This window comes from Pipra filicauda, unplaced genomic scaffold (genome assembly GCF_003945595.2).
Source record: "Pipra filicauda isolate LSUMZ 115617 unplaced genomic scaffold, ASM394559v2 scaffold345_size814242_pilon, whole genome shotgun sequence".
In the NCBI taxonomy this organism is placed as follows: Eukaryota; Metazoa; Chordata; class Aves; order Passeriformes; family Pipridae; genus Pipra; species Pipra filicauda.
This window is the reverse complement of record NW_024104471.1, coordinates 190,100-212,839: the sequence shown is the minus strand read 5'-3', so window position 1 is coordinate 212,839 and position 22,740 is coordinate 190,100. Positions and strand designations below refer to the sequence as shown.

Here is a 22,740-nt window from a genome sequence, read left to right as displayed (position 1 = left end):
TTTAAGATTGGCTGTCCTTATTGACAGCCACAAAGTGTTTTGATCCAAGAGTGGATTTTAGTGGGAGTTGAACATTAATATCATATCCCAGTCAAGGAAAGGGAGCTTACTATGTCTATTTTTATTAAATTTTTAAAGGTGACTTTTCTGCAGGAGTCAGTGGAACTGAACCACACTGAGCGTTTCCAGGGATTGCTGTAGATTCCACTTTGGAGTGAGGTCTCAGACATAACTGCTAATTGTGTTTTCCTCTTGGTCAGCCATTCAAATTGTGAAACTGTTGGTCTCTTTTCTACAGCTGGGATCTTTCTTTGAATTAACTTTATACGTTTGGAACAAACTTACGATGTGTTTGCCTTGTGTTTTATAACCAGTGACTTTTCTGTTTGGACGCAGTGAAATTAATTGTTGCAAAAGTGAAGTTGCCTGCCAGCATTTATAGAACTATATTTCCTATAACAAAAAGATCTTTTTAGTGCAGGTATCAGCAAAATGTATAAAATGTTACTGTCATGCAATTTCGAAGTTGTGCTTCAGTATTTCCTGTTTTCTGTAATCCGCATTTAAAAAATCAAAGCCTAACAACACTTTAATTCTGCATGTCTTACCTTTTTCTCCTGTGTGGCTTTACTTAAAGGTAAACACTGCTCTCTTAATGTAGGTTGTGAGTGCTGCATGTGTGCTTTTCAGAGCAGTAGTGTGAGGAAGCTGGCAGTGGAATGGCAGGACGGCCTCATCCTTATGACAGTAACTCCAGTGACCCAGAGAATTGGGATCGGAAATTGCATAATAGACCTCGTAAACTTTGTAAACATTCAAGGTAGGTGCTATGTACCATCTATTGCATCTCAAAAACTACAATGAAAGTCCATCCTAAAGGCTACTGTATCTGGTTGTGGCAAGTCCTGTCATAAATTTTGTAATTCTTCTTAAAAGGACCGCTTCTTAATTCTTTTAAAAGACATTTTCTAGCATAAGTGATTTGTCAGCTTCCTTAATCCGTGCTTAGATTTGTTTTGCCATTTGTTTGTCTTTTTTTTTTTTTTTTAAAGCTAAATGCCTTGTGTGCACATCAAGACACCAGTTGAGTGACTGAATATGTGGATTTTTTTGGGGTGCTTGGTAGGAGTTACTTCCTGTTCACCACATTTTAGTTGCTGATACTCTGTTTAGTAGCTTAATATGTGCAATTTGTCCATGGTGAGAACTCATAATTGCTTGCATGCAAGTATCACTCTCTGTAGCGCTTCCTTGGTAAAGCTGTGTGTCAGACCTTGCTTTTGCCTGCATCCCTCACAGTAAGAATATTTTTTCAATGCTTCTGGATTTGACGAAATTATGAAGTTAATTAGTGTTTTTCCAGCATACTTTTCAAAAAAGAACCAAGCAGAGCGATTAGTCACCTAGCAAATATATGTGAAGAAGCATATTCCTGGAAATATATTTAAGCATCCAAATAAGTGTGTATCTTCCAAGTACTTTGCCCTTTTAGAAGGGCTAAATATAACTGAAACATCTCTGTTAGCGAGCTAAAATTGTTCATGATTTAAGCTTTCCCACTTGCAAGATGATAGGAAAAGAGCTAAGGAGCATATTCAATAACAGCAACTTATTTTACATTTTTATTGCAGATAAACTGGATCCTAATGTTGCCCAAAATGTTCCATGGGCAATTAATGTTGTGGGTTATCTTCCTGTCATTAAATCTTGGATAATTGTGAGAAATCCAAGAGGACAGAGGAAAAAGAACGCACCAGTAATTAAAAGGCTCAGAGGGAGACCCACGTAATTAGAGGCCTGTGATGTGAATAATGGAGTGATTAACAGAGAGCCAAGGAGGGTGGCTGGTGCTACTGGTCAGTACAGGCTTGTGGAACGTAGCTTTGTGCAGCTGATGTTTTTAATGAGGTGTCTGGAGGTGGTTGATCCGTGCTCCTTATTTAGGATTTTAGGATCACGATGTGGCCCAGCATCGGCAGTGACCAGTGTTGATATGAGGGGGGCATTGTACGGGATTGGGGGCCTGGGGGTGTGGCTGTGCGTGGGTGACTCACTGCTGAGCCCAGTTCATGGATCATTCCAGCCATCTCCATTCCCGTGCTGCCTCCCATGATGATCTGGAACAAACCCCTAAACTGATACTGGTACAGATGACCCACGATGGGGAGTGCTAAGTAAGGAAAAGGACTCGTTAGCAGCCTGTGATCTGAGTGGTTGGATAAACTGTGCAACCAGCTGCGTGTTCTTCCTATGGCTCAGTACAGTGTTTGACAGGCAGGAGCCAAGGATGTGGGATTGTCACCTGTGTCAACTCCCGCTCGTTGTCCCGTTGGAAAACCCAAAGATTGAACGGTGACATCTTGATCAGTCGCTTGGGATCCTTGCAGGAATGGCATTGTGGGGAGGAGCCGTAGGCAGTGGGCAAGTCTGTAATAAGTGGTGATAGCTGGAAGCTGGAGCTGGGTACATCCAGTCCAGAGAAACAGGGCATGTGTCTTATCATGTGTGGTCTAGTGTGGATTATCTATTTTGGGCAGATGTTTACATAAAAGGCTGTGCAGTTTTCTGAAAAGATTATTTTCAGATAGGAGCGAACTCAAGGAAGTCTGTGGCCTGTGCCTTTCAGAAAGGTTGATCATTTCATATGGTCTGATTGCAAGGTTCACACATCAGAAGGTAGGAAACCTATGCCTTAAAAATAATGGCAGCTAAGTTGGACATACTTCTGGCAAAACACAATTTGTTTCCAATAAAATGCTGCATAGTGAGTGTTTTATGGAAGCTTTTAATGTGTATGGTAGGGAAATAGTATTCAAGATAACATGTGATCATTTAAATCTTTTTTTCCCCAAATAAAGTGTACCCACTTTGAAATCTTTGAGAATGATAATCCAAATGATAGTTTGACATTGTAATAGAATAAAGGATAAATTAAGGATAAGTATTTTGTTACCTTACTCCTTTGAGATACTTGATTACTTCAGAGAATCCAATTATTGGAAAACAGTGTACTTTATTCAAAAGCCTCAACAAAATAATTGGATTTTGTGTGGCTGAATATCGGCATATTACTATTGATTCTGACTTAATTGACACTTTTTCTCCAAACAAGTGAAAGTCTGTGTGAAAAGTGCAGTGTCAGGGGAAGCATAAGCTGTAATAATATAACTTGGAAAGGCTTGAGTACTGCTGTCTTATTTGTCTTTCACTTTCAAAATGCACCTTGTTGTCATGAGTTAAAAAAGTACTTCTGGTTTGGAAAATGTAATAGTGAAATAAGAACTTTATAATAAATCTCAACAACGGAGTAATATTTAAAGATGGATGCTGAGCTTGTCACTTGGTGCTTTGGAGAGTTTAATCCTCCAGCCTTAACCTTCTTAAAATAGCTTAGATAACTTTCTAGACTTAAAAAAAAAAAAGCATCATCCAGGGCTGCGAGCTGTCCTTGTGTGTCTAAGGCTTATGTGGAAGCAAGGAAAGCCACAGGAATCGTCTCCCTTCACTGTGCCGTCTGTTTGAGGGCAAGGACGTGGTAAAACTATCCAAAAGAGTGTGTGTATGGAACACTGACACAGGTTACCACTATATCCTGTTCTTTCCAGTTGGGTCAGTGTCCAGTTTTTGAAACCTGCCAGGTTGAGCTGTTGTTTTCACTCCTTTTTCCCCACTTGTTCTGAGACGGGCAATGTGACGGAAAAGTCGGAAGGGAGAGATGAGGAAAAGAAGGACTAAAAATATAGTGCAGATGATCCCTGGTATCTAAAGAGCCTGACAGGATGAATTCATGTGGTGCTAAAGATGACTAACTAATGATACAGTCTTGTTTGTCTGAGCTATTACAAAGAATTCTTTAAGTACCCAAATATAAGATGGAAGCAAATGTTGCAGGACCATAAGTTGACTAAATGGTGATGAAGGTTCAATAAATGGCCTCTGAATTCCTATTTTCTTTATTAGGTATTGCTGGTCTGTATTTTCTATTTAATTTTTCATTGGTTATTAGCTTCACACGTGTCATTTCTCTGTAGTGCTGTAGTTTTTGTTTTTGTTGGAAGACTTTAATTCTCTTGTGCTAAGTGCTTTTTCTGGAGTTGTGGTAGAAAACCTTTGGCTTAAATTTGCCTCTTCCTTCAGATTTGTCCTGGATTTTATTTTCTAAATCTGCTTCTGTTGTAATCCCTTTTGATAGTTTCTTCTTTGTTCATTCTACTTAAATATTATTAGACCCAAAGTCTTGCCTGCACTACTGCATTTATGAACAAAATGTGGCTGTGCTGTGATTCTGTTGCAGTGACTCTTCAATCTTCGAAAATACCCAATTTCTCTTTAAGTATTTTCCATGGATGAGAAGTTATTGTGCATATGCTAAATGCTGAGACTTTTTCCCCCAATATAATATTATTTTTGCATGCTGGGAGGGTGCATTCATGGGTTGTGAATGGAAATGGCACTTGTCTCAGCATTTTGTAAGCATGGGAAGCATCCCCAGAAGGGTCCTTTTCTTGTCTCTGGAGTGATATCAGACTGTATAATCTGTTTTCCACTGTGGGACAGGTTTTATTGCTCTTCATGTAAGCTGGATTTCTGCAGTTGAACATTTTCCAGCATGGGGCAGGCCCACACAATGTATGACATGAAAATAATTAGCCCTGCTTTTGCCATGGGCTCGGGTCATACTCTGAGTTACTGTGCAGCATCTACTGAAAGTTCACTGCAAACATGCCTTAATTGCAACCTGGGACTGGCAGATCACAATCTCCCTATCTGGGGTCCATAGGCACCGGGCTGGAAAGCCCTCAGAAGGAACTGAGATGGGCTGGGAAGAGCTGCTCTTGGAATCTAAGAAAATTAGATTATCCCTGGGCTGTGCTCAGGGATAACTTTCAAAACCCCCAGTCTATTGATGCTTTGTAAGGTACCTAAGATATAGTGAGTGATCTTAAACGGTTGTGGGGGTGGGTTTTTTCTTCTTTCCTGACATCCTTCACTTCTGAAATGACAGCTCATGCACATTGCTGAGAAGGAAAACTTGGCGGTTTTCGGTGCAAAAGCACACACTAAATCCTCCTGAACCTCCAGCACACAAACGGCCTTTTCCAAATAATGTCAGATGTTACTTGTGGTGAACTTTGGCATTGTGCAAAACTTGATCAGACCCTGATGTTTAACTGGGGCACAAAGCACTTCAGAGGTGAAGCAATTATGCTTGGAACTAGAATTTTTTTACAGACAACTCTTTTCTTCATTGGTTGTACCTTTCATCTCTGAGAGTAGAAACTGTAATGGCTACATGCAGTGTTTGGACCCAGTTCTTTTGAATTTGAACTTCTGAAGCTGGTTTTTAATAAATGGAGGTACTTTCCAGTTCCAAGGAGGATAAAATGCTTCTGAGTTTCTTAAAGTTTGATTTGCACCTAACATCCATTTTGAAAATGGAGCAGGAATTGGTACATAAGTAAAAATAACCAGGATTCGTTTATGAAGGTCCTGTGTTTGGGTAGCTTGGCAAAAGTCATAAGGTGTGAACGTGTTCCCTCTTAAAGGTTAAGTCCTTGCTGCTTTAAGAAGTCCCTTTGGCGACTGAACACCCCAGTCATGGGATTCTTTGTGTTGTTTCCTTCCTGAAATGGAACTGGATTGCTAAGAACTATATTACTCATGGTTGAGAGAACCACTGAAGACCAAAATTATGTGAATATTAAAGAATTTTGAGGGAGGAAAGTGTTGACAAGAGTTTCTGTGTTGAGCTGAGGGAAGATCCTGTAGCACTCCCCAAATTAAGCAGTGAGAATTCTTTCTCAGGGCTTCCTAACTGGAGAGACCCCATATGGAGAACCAGTGCTGAAAGAACCTTCATGCACTTGCACTTTTTCTTGCTGCTGAGGGACTGTTCTATTAGAGGCAAAAAACTGCCTGGGAGAGGTTTTTCCAGCGTGCTTTCCATGTAGCTTATTATAGCCGTGTCTTCCGTGGCTTATTTTGAAGGGAAGAAAAAGCTTACGAGGCTGATGGTTATTCTTTCCCTGGGAATGGTGGTTGTGTGGACCCTCACAAGACCCTAAAAACAGAGGAAAATTCACTGGCTCAGGTCCCTGAAATTGTATGAGCAGGAATTTGCCTTCTGTGTCCAAAGAGCTGACTCTTCAGTCTACAATGTCAGTGTTCTCCTGCCTTTCTAATCACAAGTCTCTTGTTTGCCTTACTGACTTCCCTCTTTATAACAGCAGTCAGTTGCTGAACAATCCCCCTTATTTCTTCAGCTTTCATCTTATTTTAACTACGACATCTTGATTTTTACTTATTGTAAGAATTACTTTTAAACTATTCCTCCAGTGCATTGTGGCTCCTGAAAGGAGCCTACAGACATTCTAAGAAGAATCATTTAAATAAAGCTGTTGCATAGTGCTTACTTATCCTCCCCCAATGAAATAACCTTTGAAAAATTTTGCCCTGACTCGTGTATTAATTTTTTCTTTGTTGCTTTTTGTGCTCGACTTGTCAAGAATTTGATGATCTGTTGATGTGAAGATGCACATCAGGGATTGGTGAACTGATTCTGATCAGTAAACATACTGATTAGTGTAATTACATACTAATAGTGTTTAGGTTGTCACGAAGAGTAGCACCTTTTTCCTGTGTTAAGACTTGCTGGGAAAGGGATGCTGGTGGTTAAAAAATGGAGGTTGTGCAGCCTTGTTTTCCAAAGGTTATCGCTGCACCTGCTCGTGAACTCAGCGAAAGGTGAATTCATTTTAAATATTAATCCAGCCAGACTTTACAGGGACAAATCAAGCGTCCCCTGGAACTCGCAGGGGTTTGTCTGTCTGGAGCGATCAGGAACGCAACTGGAGATGTGACAGGGGAAAGTTAGCGATAACCCTTCGAGCCGCGGTGGTTGTTGCCGGAGCCCGGCGAGCCGGCAGGACCAGAAATAGCTCCGCAGATGGTCCCTGGCGCGGTACCCGAGCAGCTCCCGCCGCTCCCGCTCTTCCCACCCTGCCTGTCAGCGCCGGTGCCCAATGGCTGCGGACGGATGGGGACGGCGAGCCGGGATTCGGCTCGCAGGAGGCGGCGGGGTCAGACGTCAGCCGTGCACTACGCATGGCTGAGTCAGGGACTGCGAGAGACTGAATCGAATTAATATCCACGGGGCTTGGCAGCTCCGAGCACTTAATGGACTGCACAGACACAGTTTCTTATTCGGGAGGGGAAGATGATGGAGGAGAAAGTGAGGCTCGCTGATGGTGCAGGGGACTACTGAAGAAACGATGGAAATGCCAAATATGCTGAACTTAACAAGTAATGCCAAAGGATGCTGATCTGGCTTTCAAAGCTGCCTTATTGGAAGGAACAGAATTCCTTTGTGCTCTGATCCCGAAATTATTTCCATGCTTTTGTGTTTCTTCTCTGATAGACACAAGAGGAAGGTGCGTATCTGTTAAGAGGAATGAGCTGTGGGCATTATTCAGGAGAAGAATGAGGAAAAGGAAAAGTGCTGTCCTTTGTGTGCACAGGTCAATTGAAATGTCGTCTGCTGACAAAGAACAGACTTCAGGGGGAGGAAGAGGGGCATAAGCCTTGTCGTTGTGTAAGTCCTGGCAGGATGAGCAGAACAGATTCCTCCCAAAGCCTTAGAGCGTGGTATCTGTAACTTATTGTGTAGATAAAGCTCTACATCCTGATTCTACAAGTGTCAATTATGTGAATCATTCTAGGAAAGGATTGGATGTAAGTTTATATTTTAAGAAGAGTTAATCTAAGTTTTAGAAGATAGACAGGGGTGAAAAGGATGAAAACCTTGGTTAATATTGCACTACTGTGTCCATTTATTGAAGGTTTCAGGGTGGGTTTTGGGGAAATAAGGATATTGGTTTAGCACCATAATTTTGTGTGGACAAGAGCTGGTTTTATAAAACATCTATGTTTATTTGGTGGTATTCAGCACATTGAGTTTTTGTATTGAAATACATGCTAATTGTTTTGGCAGTAGAATTAATTCAGTTTAATGACTTCTTTTAATAATTAGTAATATATTCAGAGCAATATGTTGTTATACATAAAGACAAACTGAAGCTCTCCTTCCACAGATGACTCCAAAGCATCATTAAATTGAAGAGCATTTACATTTTTTAAAAACAGCTCTTTCCTTACTACAAAAATAGGAAGCATTACCAGTATGACAAGTGTGCCATTTTGATGGTACTTTTTTTTTTTCCTCCTTCACATCATATTAAATAGATTTGCTTAAATAAAACCTTGAGCTTATTTGGTTTTCTTCATAAGGCAGCTGCTTTTATAGAAAATGTCTCATCCTTTACAAAGGCAGAGCTTCCTTCAGCCCTGACTGAGGGGGAAAATGAATTCAATCACCGACTTGAAGTTCTTGAATGGGTGCAGTGCTCATGTTCCAGTGTTTCTTTGGAGCCAGGAAAAACTGTGTATTGAATTTGTGGAGATCTGCCTGAATATACAAATATTCATGGGGTTTTCTGGTTGTTTTAGTTTGGGTTTGGGTTGTGTTTTGCTTTGTTTTCCCCTGTAGGGAAGTAATTGATAAAACAATGCTCTTCCATTTATAAACTTTCAGGTACAAGGTGGTCTTACATATATGGTGCTTTTTCCAGCTTTAATGAATGAGGAAATGAGGCTGTGGGTTTAAAATGTTGATTTGGTTGGTTTTGGTTTTTTTTTTTTTTTTTTTTTTTTTTTCTTTATGCTTTAAAATGAAATTAAAATGTCATTAAGCACGCAGGAGAAAATCTTGCTCACAGGCTGGTGCTGCCCATGGCTCACCCAGCACAGTGTGCAGCTGGTGGTCAGTTAATTGAGAGCTGATTTTGCAGCTACTTCTTTTCATGGTGAGCTGGAGATCTGAAGCTGTAATGACTCTTTTGGAGACTTGAAGTGTAATGCACAGTGCAGGGAGGGCACCACCGGGTGCTGTGGGATGAAATTCCGGGTTAACACAGTGTAGCACCGGGTGCCGCACGAGACCCGCGGCTTCCCGGCACTTTTAGTTCTCAGTGGTTCACTGCTGTTTGGGAAGTCCTGGTGCTGTGTCTGGTCTTGCATAAAGCTTCTGTCAACCACAGGGCTTCCTAACTGTTTGCCTGTTCTTTCAAACGGGGCAGCTCTGCTTTTGTCAGTCCCGTTTCCATTGGTGTAGGTGGGTAGGAGCTGCATCAACACAACTGTGGAACTCCCCAGCGAATGTCAATTTGTCTTGCCCGCATCGCTGGGGACCAGGTCTGTAGTTAGTCCCTCACATTGCTGGTGTGGAGAGAAGGGTTTTTGCATTTCCCTGCAGAAACATCCTCCTGGCCCCAGGGGCTTTGTTAGGAGAGAAAAATATGTTATTAACAAGTCCTTCCATCAGAAAAAATCAAGGTAATTTGGTAGTTCTGTTGTCTTCATTTTTTTGAACACTCGCAACTTATTCTAAAGCTTCTTCACAGGAAAATAGAAGTCCCGGGTGGTCTTTCATATGTACTGGCTCTTTTTTCAGACCAGCTGATAGAATAGCTCAGTGACACTATTCCTAGTCAGATATTGCAGGGTAAAGCCAGTGCCTGTCTCTTCTGACATGCTAAGCTCCACCTCTTTATTTTCTCTTTGTTCAGGTTTAAACTCATGTTAGTTGCCTTGTTTATTGTAGAGATAAATTGTATTTCAGTGGTAATATTTGAGTGCTCATGCTGGTGAACAAATGGAATTCCAGGTTTTGTCAGGTATATATCCAACAGATCAAAGAAATATTTTTTGTGTACTGTGACTCAACACTGAGGAGACTTAAGATTGACATTCTAGATGTCACTGTTACTAAGATGAATGAAGATCCATGATTCAGATGGTGCTGTCTCAAGCCAAACTGCTTGAATTCTCAGAAATCTTGCCATTTTGGCTTGCATCTTATGACTAATAGCTGATGTGCCAGTCTCACAATTAGCATTAATCTGTGCTTTAAAGGGAGGACAGTACAACACAGAAGCATGCAAATGAGTGGTGTGGCCAGCTGCAATTTGAACAGCTCTTTGAAATTATTTACTAATCTGTCTGTCTCAGAACCCATTGATTTAGTATTTGAGGATGGTGTCCCTCTCCAGCTGGCAGCCTCTGCCTCTTCTGTAGTGTTGTGCTGAATTGATGGCTCGTGTGTTTGCACTCCAGAGGGATGGCTGTGGCTGGCAGCAGGAGGACCACGGATGATCTGTACACACTGCCTCTCTCCTCCCAGGCTTGCTGGCTGCTCCCACCAAGGCAGGAGGAGCCCCAGTTCCCATCCTGGGATGGTACAGCCGTGTGTGGTCCTTCCTGGAGGAAGTTTGGTGCCAGCTGAGTCAGTGTGACTTCCTGCAGCACCTGTTTTCCTCAGCTCCCGTAAAGAGATCATTAACTTGGGTTCGCCCTGTTTCACTGGGAACTATGAATCACTGCTAAGAGGGTAATGTGGCTTTAGATGGCTTTCTGGATTAAGAATCATATTTTAATTGCCTTCTCTGCTAAAGAGTAATTCATGTCTGCTCTACCAAAAGGCGTGATAAGCCTCTGTACCCTTACAGTGCTTCAGTTCCATTTTCTGGTGTGCTTCCCTTATTTAAAGCACACAGAGCTCTTTAGCTGCTGAGAGATCATGAGTCATGCATTTTGATACTATAAAACGTGGCACCTGCGAAACTCTGGTGTCTCACAGCATGGTTAGAAAAGTTATCAGGTCTGGGATCAAAGCACTGCTTGAACAGAGGCCTGAGCACACAAGGCTTTGTAGGGATTTGTGGAGATGTTTTGTCACCAGACTGCTGTTTGAGTACCCCACACACGTACACACCCCTCTGTGGGGTAGGTGGTTATACCATGATGTGCAAATATAAATGCACAGGTGAGATAGTTCTTTAAAAAAAAAAAAAAGACCATTTCTTGGTAAGCTTAGCTGTAGTAGTAATGAACATCATTCTGTACAAACTGGGGTCAGACTTGGGTTTCAAGTTAGATTTTACCTATGGGCTGTAAATCCACTTTTCTGATAATTCCTGGGCATATTTCGTGCCTGTTAAAATGGTTGTGTTTTGTATGCATGTAGATACGTATCAAAGGAAAGGTGCAAAGGTTTTCATAAATTGCTGACGTTTTTGAAAGGGAGGTTTGCAGATCTCACTCTTGCAGACTTGTGCACATCTCACTTTCGTGATACAGAACTTACCTCTCTCTAATAGAGCAGTAGAACAGCTAAAAAGACATGTTAGCCACAAATGTTGTATATCTTAATACCTTCAGAATTGCACTGGAAGTCCTGAGGAAAAGTCTATTTCCTTTTAACCAAAGTGGTCGGATCATCTTTATTCTTGGACTGTAAATCTGAGCGCTTGCAGTTCTGCTACCTTATTCAATAGACCTTTGGCTGACTTCACATCCTGAAGATGCATCTCTTACTGCAGCATATTTTGAGCTTGGCAGGAAAGAGGATTGCAGTAGATTCCCTCTGCACCAAACTTGTGCCTTGTCTGACACGAGAAGCTTGTGTTCCTTAGGGAGAGGTTTATTGCTTATTCTTTGCATTGTGCTGAACACTCATCTATCACAGCCTTTTTGTTCTGAGTTAAGCTCCTCTTTTTACCAGTCACCAAAACATCTCATGCAGACGTTCACTTTTTTGAATAGCTTCATTTTTTTTTTTTCATTACTTCTAAGCTATTTATAAAGAGGACATTCTGCTCAAGCTGCTTGTACAGTTCATGCTTTTAAAATTTGTTGTACTTTTCTTAGCTTGGTCATCACTCTTGCCTCTTTGTGTTCTTGAATCCTACAGCATTCCTTGCACTCACATTTAAGGTCTCTTGGTAAGAGCTGTGGGATTTGCAGGCTGCAGGCAAGTGGGGCATTGATATTCCTCTGGGAAATGACGACTCTTCTTTGTCTGTCAGCCCTTGTAGCTGTGCAGACATCTGTCTGGGTTATCCAGGACCTGAGGCTTTGGGGAATTTCTTCAGTTTAACCCATAAATAAGGACTCTTGTCACACCCACTCTTGGAAGATAAATAGCAAAAAAACTGCTTTAGGAATTCCAGTGTGGTGCAAGGATACAGATATGTCTGTGCTGTCCAGACAAAATTTCCTCTTTTAAAGAGTACAAATAAAAGATGTAAGTATTTTTGGTAAAATTCAGCAGTAGCTGTTGGAAGATGATATTTCATTTTTAGGTAGTTTCTGAGAGTTCTGGATCTTGAATCTGACTAGTTTTGCTGGCTGGTTTAATAGCTGCAAAATGTAATCAATATCTTAAATTAAGTAATGTAACATAACTTAATCACATTCTAAAAAAAAATCTTAAACTATTATATTAAAATTTGCTGGTTTAGAACAAATGTCCTACTTGTTGCTGACAGTCTGGTAGGTCATGGCTTTAATAGTGTAGTTCATGTGTTTGCTGCCTGAGTTGTGGTGGATTATAATTGTCCCTTCTAAGAATAACTGAAAATATAGAAAAGAATGTGCATAAATAAACTCCTGGCTGGTGTGTCTGGATTTATCAACTAGCTTAAGGCTGGCTACCTTTGGAAAGGACAAGCAGCAGAAAGTGTGAAGTCAGTGCTAAAAGCCTGTGGTCTGAGAAGTTTCCCAGGGTAGGTTTCAGTGGAAGAAATGACCCCTAACTTTTCATTTCATGGTTTGATTAGAGCATTTTAATTTAACAGCAAAAATAAAAATAAAGTGCTCGGTTGTATTTGATTTACCTGTTCTGGAAGGGATTTGTGTGAACAGGTTCACAGCTGATCAGGTGGTGTCTCTGTAGATCACACAGCAGCAAACAGGTAATTCTTGCTGCCTGCTTCATGTTCCAAATCACTGTTCATGTTTGCAAATATAAAGATGAATGCAACATAAAAAGCGAGGTGGATAATCGTAATCTTGGAAATATGTACATGGCATGTGATTGCCTGAAAAATTGAAATGTACACTGTTTCTGAAATGATGAAATACTGAACATTTCTCTTATTTCTGTTTTCAGCACCTCATCTCGTGTTGCTAAAGGAATCGAGTACACAAAAATGAGCCTCCATGGTGCCAGTGGTGGACACGAGAGATCGAGGGACAGACGCAGATCAAGTGACAGATCTCGTGACTCATCCCATGAAAGAGCAGAATCTCAGCTCACTCCATGCATCAGGAATGTTACTTCACCAACAAGACAGTATCATTCTGGTGTGTTCAGACCTATACCATCTCAGGGTGGAAATTCTCTAAACTCGATTACAATTTTGTTAAAAGAATACAGTAAAAAGCGTTATTTGTTGATGACACAAAATACAGATTTCTTACATGTGCCCTGGGCTGGGAATACCCTTTTATAGTAGGTTGTAACTTTTTTTTTCAGTCTGCAGTGCTTAGTCCTACACCATGCTTTTATTTAGTCCAAGTTACAAGAACAGTCTAATTTTTCTAAGCAGATAATTGACTAAACAGTTCCCCTTTACTGCGTAGGGTCTAGGTATTTAGAAATAGAGGAAACAGGGATTTTTTTTGAGTGACAAAATATGGTTTGTTTTCTTTGAGCTAAAGCACTAAGCACCAGCTGTGATGCATAACTTCTGTATTGTGTCGAGTTGCTTTTTCAGTACTAAGAATGTTAAATTTTCCTTGTAAAGACTTCGGGGAGGTGAGGTGGGTTTGATGTCGACGTGACACAAACTCCAGGATCTCATATGTGGACAGTTATTTCTGAAGGTTTCTTTAACCAGAATAAATTTAACCAAAATAGTTTGTAATTAAGTTATCAAGTTGACGTGTTTTATGCCTGGAAAGACATAAACTGCATAGAGCTCTTGTGTAAGTCTATAATTTAATTTCCTGTTCTTTCTCCCTCGCCTCGTCCCCGCCGCAGACCGAGAGAAGGATCACAGCTCATCCCGACCCAGCAGCCCCCGCCCCCAGAAGACGTCCCCGAACGGTTCCGTCGTCAGCATGGGGACCAGCAGCAGGAACAGCAGCCAGTCCAGCTCAGATGGGAGCTGCAAGGCTGGGGGGGAGATGGTGTTCGTGTATGAAAACGGAAAAGAGGGAGCTCGGAATGTGAGAACTTCGGAACGAGTAACGCTCATAGTGGATAACACCAGATTTGTTGTAGATCCTTCCATCTTCACTGCACAACCTAATACAATGTTGGGCAGGTTTGTAACTTCTTTGGGTGGTTTTTTTTGCCTTAACCTCCAACTGTTAGAGAGCCATTAATGCTTTTAGATATTTAAACTGCTTAAATAGCTGTGGAACTCATAGTGCTACAGCTGATCTCACAAATGTTTAATATTACCAATTTGCAATGTCTTTAAGTAAAAAATCAGATGCAAGTTCTCCTCTGTTTTTGCCAGAGAGGCCAAGAGACGTCTATTACCTAGAGAGGAAAGAGTTGATGAGTAAATTAACATTTCATGATGTGCCCATTTCCTTCTGTCTTCCTGGCCATTGCTTCTGTGTTCAGTCTGCCTCATTCTTCCTCTTGTTTTCAAAGCTTCATAGAACAAAGTAGTGAGTGTAGATTGTCTTTTTCAAAATAGCAAAGAGGAAAACCTGGTTTTGCTTAATGGGCCTACCCAGACAACATTCAAGCTCAGCCCATTTACCTTCTGAAATGGTTTTTGGAGAGGGCAGTGTCAAATAGTTGGTATAACAGACCTGAGCCTCAGCAGAGAGACCAAATGCTCAAAATGGTCAACAATTGAATAAAAGTCCACAGTATGTGTGTAATATTTTTCTGTAGAAACTTTAAAGAGCAACATATTTAACATGTTTATTCAGTGGAAAAAGATTCTGTACTTTGTAATTCAGTACTTTTACTTGCTTAAATTCTGCCTGGTTTTGCAATGTCCAAGCACAGAGACCACCACTTATAAACTTGCAGCAAGAAAGAAATGAAGGTTTACGTCTGTGTCACTCTTGATTTAGCTTTTTCATTAAAATGTGGCTGTTTCTTAGCACATGAGGGTATAATCATATTTAAAATACATATACATATATAAATCTGTTAGACAAGGTACAGGTAATAAATATGATTAAACAACTTCTGCTCTGGTTTAAATTGCCAGAGTGTGGGATAAATAGTACCTTGGTTTTAAGAAAAGTTGGGGAGGAGTTACAGAGAAAGCGGAAAATGCTTCTCTGTGTAAACTTTCAAGGGAAATAAATAGAAGTAATAATTTAAGATAAATCATTAAGGCATTTTTATATATACAGTACATGCATACATGTAAATATTTAGACAAACTGGAAGGGTACCAGTTGAAGTTATGCAGTGAAATAGTTCCCTTTTCCATGCCCAGCCTCAGAGTAAGCAGTGCTGCCTAATGCACTGGATTTTTTTGTGCATGTGTGATGCTGAGTTATTCTCCCTTTGGGATTGGTTCAAGGAACAAGCTTATTTTATCTTCTGCTAATTGAAAAGTAGGTTAATAAAGGTACGGAAATAGTGCTCTAAAACGCAGGTTATTTATAAACCCACTTTCCCTCAATGTCAGTTCACAGGACACTAAACAGGAGCAGCTTGACTAATCTGTTCTGGGAGGTAAAAGTTACTATAATAAGAATGCATTATTTGCCTTAAGCTTATATCCTGTTACGCTGCCTTTTTCTAAATATTATTTCTTGTCCTGAAGAGTGGTCAGAAAACACTTGTCAGATCATTAACTGAAAAAAGTTACTTCCTTTCTCCATTATAAATGCTCTTAGTTACACCAGCTCTGCTGCTTTGGGCTGTGTGTATGAGAGCAAACCATAGGGAATATTTGTAAATAAAACAGGGAGTAGATGGCAATAGTTTTTGTAAGCATTGTGTGTAATTCTCTATCAGAGGAGTGTTTTAAAAACTCAGGTACTGTTTGGGACTCGTAGTGTTTCCCTTAGTTTCACTTTCCTTGAGTCCTAGCAGGGAGAAATAGGCTGCACACGCCACCCTTAAGTACATCTCTCTTCTATCAGAGTTTTATTTTACCTTTTGAATTAACTAAATCTTTCCAACAAAACTGAAATGTCTTGATATAACGAGAATTCCTCAACAGAACCTGTTCTTTTGTTACATTGCCCCACAAATGCCAAACACTTCTTTGAGGTTCCCCCCACCTTTGGCACTGACAGGAAATGGCCTGGTCTGACTTTTATTGTTGCTTGGAGGACAAGTTTGGATTGAATGATAAAACTAGACTTTTCTGAGTTACACTGCCCTACTTTGTTTTCTGGTAGTCCTGCTAAACACAAACCAAACTGAACAGTGTGCATACACGTGATGTAGAATACACTGGTTTTTCCCTGACGTTTCGTTACAATTTTTGACACTTCTCTGTTTTACCAAAAAAACAAAAAATCATGGTAAGGAATTCTAACCAAATCCCTTTCATTCTTGAGCAGGATGTTTGGGTCAGGCAGAGAACACAACTTTACACGTCCTAATGAAAAAGGAGAGTATGAAGTTGCTGAAGGAATTGGTTCCACTGTGTTTCGTGCTATTCTGGTGAGTTTCTGTTCAGACAAGCACTGTATTGGGAGTCATGACTTCTTAATATAGCCTTACTTACATATCTGTACTTTGTGGATGGCATAGGTACTGCTCTTCTGTTGTTTTTTAGAGGGGGAAAAATGCTTGATCTGAAACCCCCCCCCGGGTTTTCTAGACATGAGCGTGTGACAGCCAGGGAGAGAGAAAGCACACATGAAACAAACCCAAAAATACTGCCTACCAGAAATTAGTTCACCTCCTATGCATTGAGTTCACCAAATTCAGGTACATTCAGCCCTTCTTGTGCTGAAATTAGGTGAAATACGAGTACTGAAAGTTAATTTACTGCAGCTAAAGGAGTAAAGCAACCTTCAGTCTGAGATGAAAACAGCCCCTTAACATATTTCATATCTACACAGAAGCAGAGCTGTTGTACTGCTTTGTCAGCAGACTTGGAATGGCAAAAGCTGAGGGAAGTGTAGACAAAAGACAGCTTACATGCACCAAAATGATCAGTATTAATAGTTGTCACTTGAATAACGATTTTAACCACAACCCACCGCTCTGAACGCAGCTCTGAAAATGGACGAATTTGAGGACAAAAAGACTCACAGTGTTTCACATATATTGCTCTCTTACATTTTAGGGGCTTTCTTTGTGGGGTAAGCATTTCATAAATGAAATGATTGAATGTTTCTGTCGATGAGTGTTGAAGTGCACTGTGTTTTTTGTTTGCTGCATTGCTGCAGGATTACTACAAGACTGGAGTGATACGCTGTCCTGATGGGATATCCATTCCTGAACTGAGAGAAGCCTGTGACTATCTCTGTATCTCCTTTGAGTATAGTACTATTAAATGCAGAGATCTCAGTAAGTACAGAATTTATTAAATCATTGGAATTATACAGATTGATTTAAGCAAATGTGTGTGTGTGTGTGTGTATTATTCCAAATCATATCCTTTACTGAGGTAAGGAAGATGGCTGACACTACATGAACAAAACCCATCCCTTTTTGCCTCTTATGTAATAAAGCCCCAAAGCCAACGGATGTGTGTTTTTCTGAGATATAATGTTTCTGGTATTTCAGTATCTGGTTCTCTGCTGGGGGTCAGCCCTGTGCAATTCTTACACTATTGTTACATTTGCAGGACAGATAGAGTAACACTAAGTGGTATCTTTTTGTGCAGAGGACAGGGAGATGATTTATTCAGCTCCTTGCTTAAGAGAATAAATCTGTCTCCGCAGCAGAAGCAGCTCAGCTTTGCTGCTGGTGTAGGGTGTACCAATGCTCCCAGTATGTACCATTCTCTTCAGCTCCTTCCATCCCTGAGCACAGCCCAAGTTTTGGCCGGTGTTTAGGCGACCTGGGCTGTTCCCCTGGTCCCTGTAATCTCATGATGTGTGTGCAGAGCAGGCCAGGCCATGGCATTCCTGGTGGCAGGGCTCTGTGGGACACCTGTGCCTTCCCCAGCAGTGCTGTGGCCTCACCGCCTGTCACTGCCCAGTCACAGGCTCGGAGCACTCTGTCCTCAGCACAGGGATTTAGCAGCTCCTGCTGAGAGGGCTCAGAGCAGCTTTGTTTTTAAGCTACTGCTTTTGAAATGTGGGTTGTGTGCTCTTCTCTTTCAGCAACTGGCTTAAATAATGTTTCTTTTAGGAAAACAGAGAGTGTCTTGCACAGTTACCAAATGTTTAGCAGTAGTACAAGAGGAAGAAGGTCTCCTCAAAGTCGCTCCTGTCTGACCAACCTTATGTTAATATCTGCAGGATAGTTTCAGCTTCTGGTAAACATTTGAATAAGTTCTGAACTTACACAAACTAATAGACTTAAGTGTCTTTACACTTTTCTGCAGAAAACACCACAAGATAAACGGTTAACTGCTGTGTATCTTATTCCTGCCTTCATCTTTTTAGCAAGCTTTTAAATGTGCCTGTGCTTAAAATTTTCTTCCAGGTGCTCTCATGCACGAATTGTCAAACGATGGTGCTCGCAAGCAATTTGAGTTTTACCTCGAGGAGATGATTCTCCCCTTAATGGTCGCCAGCGCCCAGAGCGGGGAGAGGGAGTGCCACATTGTTGTGCTGACAGATGATGATGTTGTGGACTGGGATGAAGAGTATCCCCCACAAATGGGAGAGGAGTATTCACAGAGTGAGTTTATTATCCTGGTTGCCACCAAGCCATCCGTGGCAGAGGTAGCAGTGAATGTGCTGATTTAAGTTGTACGTAAGCACCGCCAGCGAAGTCTTAACAACATCCCTAATGCCTCATGAAACAAAACCCTCTTAGTTTTGGTAGTTCTGCTTAATATTTTGCTTCATAGAAGCGTATGTTGCTTGCTGTGTTCAAATCTAATTAAAAAGAGGAGCTAATTTTTATTGTTAAGGTATTTTCAGCCAGTGAGGGGGAGGAAATACCAACTTTTCTCATCAAGCTCTTTCTGAAAAAGTCATGTTTACTGTGGAAGAACAACTGGAGGATTTTTTTGGGGAAAAAACCCAAGTGTTGTTATTTTTGAAGTATTACAGATGTGTGTTTAGATGAGTTTAAGCACCTGTGAATGGAATGCCCTTCCCTGCACCGTGCTCTCCTGGTAGCTGAAGATGTTCCTTCACTGTGAAAACGTGGAATTCGGGGGGCTTTGTGAGGGCAGGTGGGAGCTTGAGATACTCTTTGTACTCCAGTAACAAAATCTTCTTAGGAGTCTCTTCAGAGTATTACAGTTTTATGTACTGTTAGTTTGTTTTTTTTTAAATTTAAGAAAACCAAAATACCAACACAAAAGAGAGGATGGGTTTGGAGGATGCAAACCCGCAGCTGTTCTTAAATAAGGGAGGCTCTTTGTGAATATAGATCAGAGGTGGCTGTTCCAATGTAGTAACACAATTAGCTCACGTTTCTAGGGCCGTTATGTCTCAAAGATGCCAATTAAGAAAACCCCCTGCTCTAATTAGTTAGGCACACACTTGCCTTTGACGTTTTCTCACTAAAATGTATTTTTTAGTTATTTACAGCACAAAGTTGTATAGATTCTTCAAATACATTGAAAACAGAGATGTGGCCAAGTCGGTGCTGAAGGAAAGGGGGCTCAAGAAGATCCGACTGGGCATCGAAGGTAAGGGAAGCACTGCTGGCACTGCTGGCCCCTCCCTCTGGGCTGGAGGAGCTGCTGCATTTCTCTGAGCCTGGTCTGTAAAATCTCATCAAGCAGTTGTACATTTTTGTCATGAATGCAAGAACTGGGTTTCTTTGCATTACATTTTTCCTCTGATTGTTGACCCAAATATTTTAGAATCCAGCCTTTATAATTAGCAGGATTTCTCTCCTTCACTCACCACGTTGTCATAGTTACGTTTGTAATTTGCCAGCCAAAAGCAAATGCTTTTAACTGGCTGTGAGCTCTAAAATAAGTCATTTCAGCTGAGCAAGGTGGGAGCCTTCAGGCTGACATGCCCTTCAGCTGAACAAGAACTGGCTCTGTCTGTAATGCTGGCTAATACCAGATTATTTCTGCTGGCACTTCTTGGTTTAGACAAAGAACAACTGTTTGACCAAACTGTAATGCTGGTGCCCTGTAACAATATGTAAAATGAACATTATTGCTGGGGCTGAGGGGAGAGGTGACTGGGACGCAGCATAACCAGAATTCACAATTCATCTAAAACCATGTATTCTCACCCTTTGGGGAGCTGGGAGGAATGTGCTGGGATTCCACCTGGCAACTTAAACCAGAGATCAGAGTGACACTGAGATCTCATCGCTGCTCTCCCATCAGTGTTGTAGAGACAGTGGCTGCTGAGTGGCTCAGGGAAGGAGCTGTGGTGTTGTCTGTGAGGTCTGGGTGGCAATATATTAATTATTATATCTCTGTGGTGGCACTGTACTAATTATTGACAGTACTGTGGCCTTTCCTTACAATTTGGTTGTCAGTTCAGCTCCTGACTCCATGTCCTGCTTGCACAGGGGACATGAAGAACAACACGATGGCATCTGTTTCCATTCAGGATGTGGATGGTGGCAGCTGCTCATCCTTGCTGTGCTTCCACACAGGTTTCTTCTTGTGAAAGAAACCCCGAGCCCCACAGCACAGGCAGTGTTGGGCTGTGCAGGGCTCTGGGCAGGGCAGTGGTGACTGTGCTGTGTCTCCCAGGTTACCCCACGTACAAGGAGAAGGTGAAGAAGCGGCCGGGCGGGAGGCCGGAGGTGATTTACAACTACGTCCAGAGGCCGTTTATTCGGATGTCGTGGGAGAAGGAGGAAGGGAAGAGCCGGCACGTCGACTTCCAGTGTGTGAAAAGCAAGTCCATCACCAATCTGGCGGCGGCAGCAGCGGATATCCCCCAGGACCAGCTCGTGGTCATGCACCCCACCCCCCAGGTAGACGAGCTGGATATCCTGCCCATCCATCCTCCTCCCAATAACAGTGAGATGGATCCCGAGGGACAGAACCCACCGCTCTGATCTGGACTCTTACTAAAACAAAAGCATGCTCCTTAAAGTGACTCTGTACTCAAGTCATACCACACTGCAATTCCAGTTTTTTCCATTGTGTTAACGGTGTTTAGGGTATTGCAGTACGGACCTTTGGAAAGACCAGAGGGTTGTTTTTGGAAGAGTACAGATCAAACACCTGGGTTCCAGTTACATGTGTATGTGTTTACCAGTAGGTTTGTGACGTTGGTGATTTGTCTGCTGGACTGTCCTCACTCTGAAGCCCCTCCAGGCCCAGGGGATGCGTCAGTGTTGTGACACAGGGGTTGGAATGCAGAGGTGGAATTGATAGTAGCACTTTACAAATGGTTGAGAAGTGGAATTTGAAGCCATTTTTTATAAATGTATTGCACAATACTAACAAAGTGCTTCTATCAAAACTGTACATAGTTTTGCTCTGAATAGGTTGACCCTTTTAAAGTTACTGTATATGGTTGAGCACAAAACTACTACTGGGTTCTTGGATTGAGGACGTGATTCAATGACCCACATAACATCTTGTTAAACTCAAAGTTCTTTAGTGAATTTTTTCACTTGTTTGCAGCGTGAGCCATGTTCAAAAATTGTGAACAACGGATAGGGGCTTTATCTTAAATTTTGCCTTACCTTAAGCTGTTCACAAATATTTATTTAATACATTTTTCATAAGTGTCATGAAATAGGAAAATGCAAATGGTTCATTCTTCATTTATTAATGATTGTAAACAAGTTTTTCATGCAAATAAAGTTTCCATTATTTTAATGGGCTCGAATTATCTGTGAATTATGTATTTTTAGAGCAGTTGCTTTTCTTTCCTCAGGGGAGGATAGTTAATATTAAGTGAAAAACAAGTATTTCTTAAAGAGAATCTGGTAACATCAGCCTGTCATCTCAACCTGCTCTCCTGTTGTGCTTTTCTTAGTATAAACTCCAAGATAGCAGTAAATAATAATAATAGCTTCTCTAGAAACTTATTGTTGTGTAAGTGTGGGTAAGGCCTTGTTTTTCCTCCCTTTTCCTCCAAAGCTAAAGAAATGATGAATACCAAGTGCTTCTAGCATGCACCTTCAGCAGGGTTTTATCAAATTTATTTATCAAAGTAAATGCTCCGTCTTAGAACAAGGGAAACATTTATTTTAAAAATATTTAACTGTCTAATACATTACACTTTAACAATATTTATAGTAAAGGATTCTTACAAGAAAGAATAAACAGCTTTATGGTACAATTAGTATAAGAAATATCCACATGGGGACTGTTTTGCAGTGTAAAAACACACCATACATCTGAAATGGTCATTTGCATATAAAAGCTACCACTGATGCCAGTGAGTTGCACAGTGATTTAAAAAAAAAAAAATTTCAAACAACAGAATCCAAAATATACAAGTATTGCAAGCTATACACAGCTAACCAAATCAACACAGAACACTGTAGCAGGTTATTCCACTTTGTCTGAAGTTACACATGGTAAGGATGAGTTGCATTCTGACACGGCTTTTATGAAATCCGTACATAAAAGCTCCTCAGTCCCACGAGTTTCACAGACTGTAGAACTCCACCAGTAAATGCACTTTGATATTTGGGTGTCTGGGGGCATCATTTACAAGGGCCAGGGCAGGTCACTGAAGTCCACGGGGCCGCCCAGCCCCGCGTCGGCCTCCAGCAGGCTCATGATGACGGCCATGGCGGCCTCGTCGTTGCTGGGGCTGCTCGAGCCCTGGTCGTTGTCGATCATGTCGATGCCGATGTGGGAGTTCTCCCCTGGGGGTGCAAACACAGGCACA

At 41.3% G+C, this 22,740-nt stretch overlaps 2 protein-coding genes across 12 annotated transcripts in view; one reads left to right on the top strand and one right to left on the bottom strand.

Moving 5' to 3' along the window:
• Positions 1 to 21,726, top strand: part of BTBD10 (BTB domain containing 10) — a 28,247-nt gene extending 6,521 nt beyond the window's left edge. For 2 of the 5 annotated variants that reach the window (XM_027714544.2, XM_027714545.2), the window contains exons 2-9: positions 662 to 820; positions 13,007 to 13,200; positions 13,880 to 14,165; positions 16,393 to 16,495; positions 17,230 to 17,350; positions 18,437 to 18,634; positions 19,488 to 19,598; positions 20,634 to 21,726. In XM_027714544.2, the coding sequence (XP_027570345.1) occupies positions 720 to 820; positions 13,007 to 13,200; positions 13,880 to 14,165; positions 16,393 to 16,495; positions 17,230 to 17,350; positions 18,437 to 18,634; positions 19,488 to 19,598; positions 20,634 to 20,944 (1,425 nt within the window). In that variant the 5' untranslated portion in view covers positions 662 to 719 and the 3' untranslated portion in view covers positions 20,945 to 21,726. Of the gene's footprint in view, positions 1 to 661; positions 821 to 7,133; positions 7,431 to 13,006; positions 13,201 to 13,879; positions 14,166 to 16,392; positions 16,496 to 17,229; positions 17,351 to 18,436; positions 18,635 to 19,487; positions 19,599 to 20,633 lie in introns of those variants that run through there. The other 3 variants (XM_027714547.2, XM_027714548.2, XM_027714543.2) reach the window with 2 other exon arrangements.
• A 282-nt stretch (positions 21,727 to 22,008) lies between these two features.
• ARNTL (aryl hydrocarbon receptor nuclear translocator like) overlaps positions 22,009 to 22,740 on the bottom strand; it is a 51,797-nt gene continuing 51,065 nt past the window's right edge. For 6 of the 7 annotated variants that reach the window (XM_039384304.1, XM_039384305.1, XM_027714537.2 and 3 more), the window contains one exon: positions 22,010 to 22,717. In XM_039384304.1, the coding sequence (XP_039240238.1) occupies positions 22,557 to 22,717 (161 nt within the window). In that variant the 3' untranslated portion in view covers positions 22,010 to 22,556. Of the gene's footprint in view, positions 22,718 to 22,740 lie in introns of all 7 variants that reach the window. The other variant, XM_027714535.2, reaches the window with a different exon arrangement.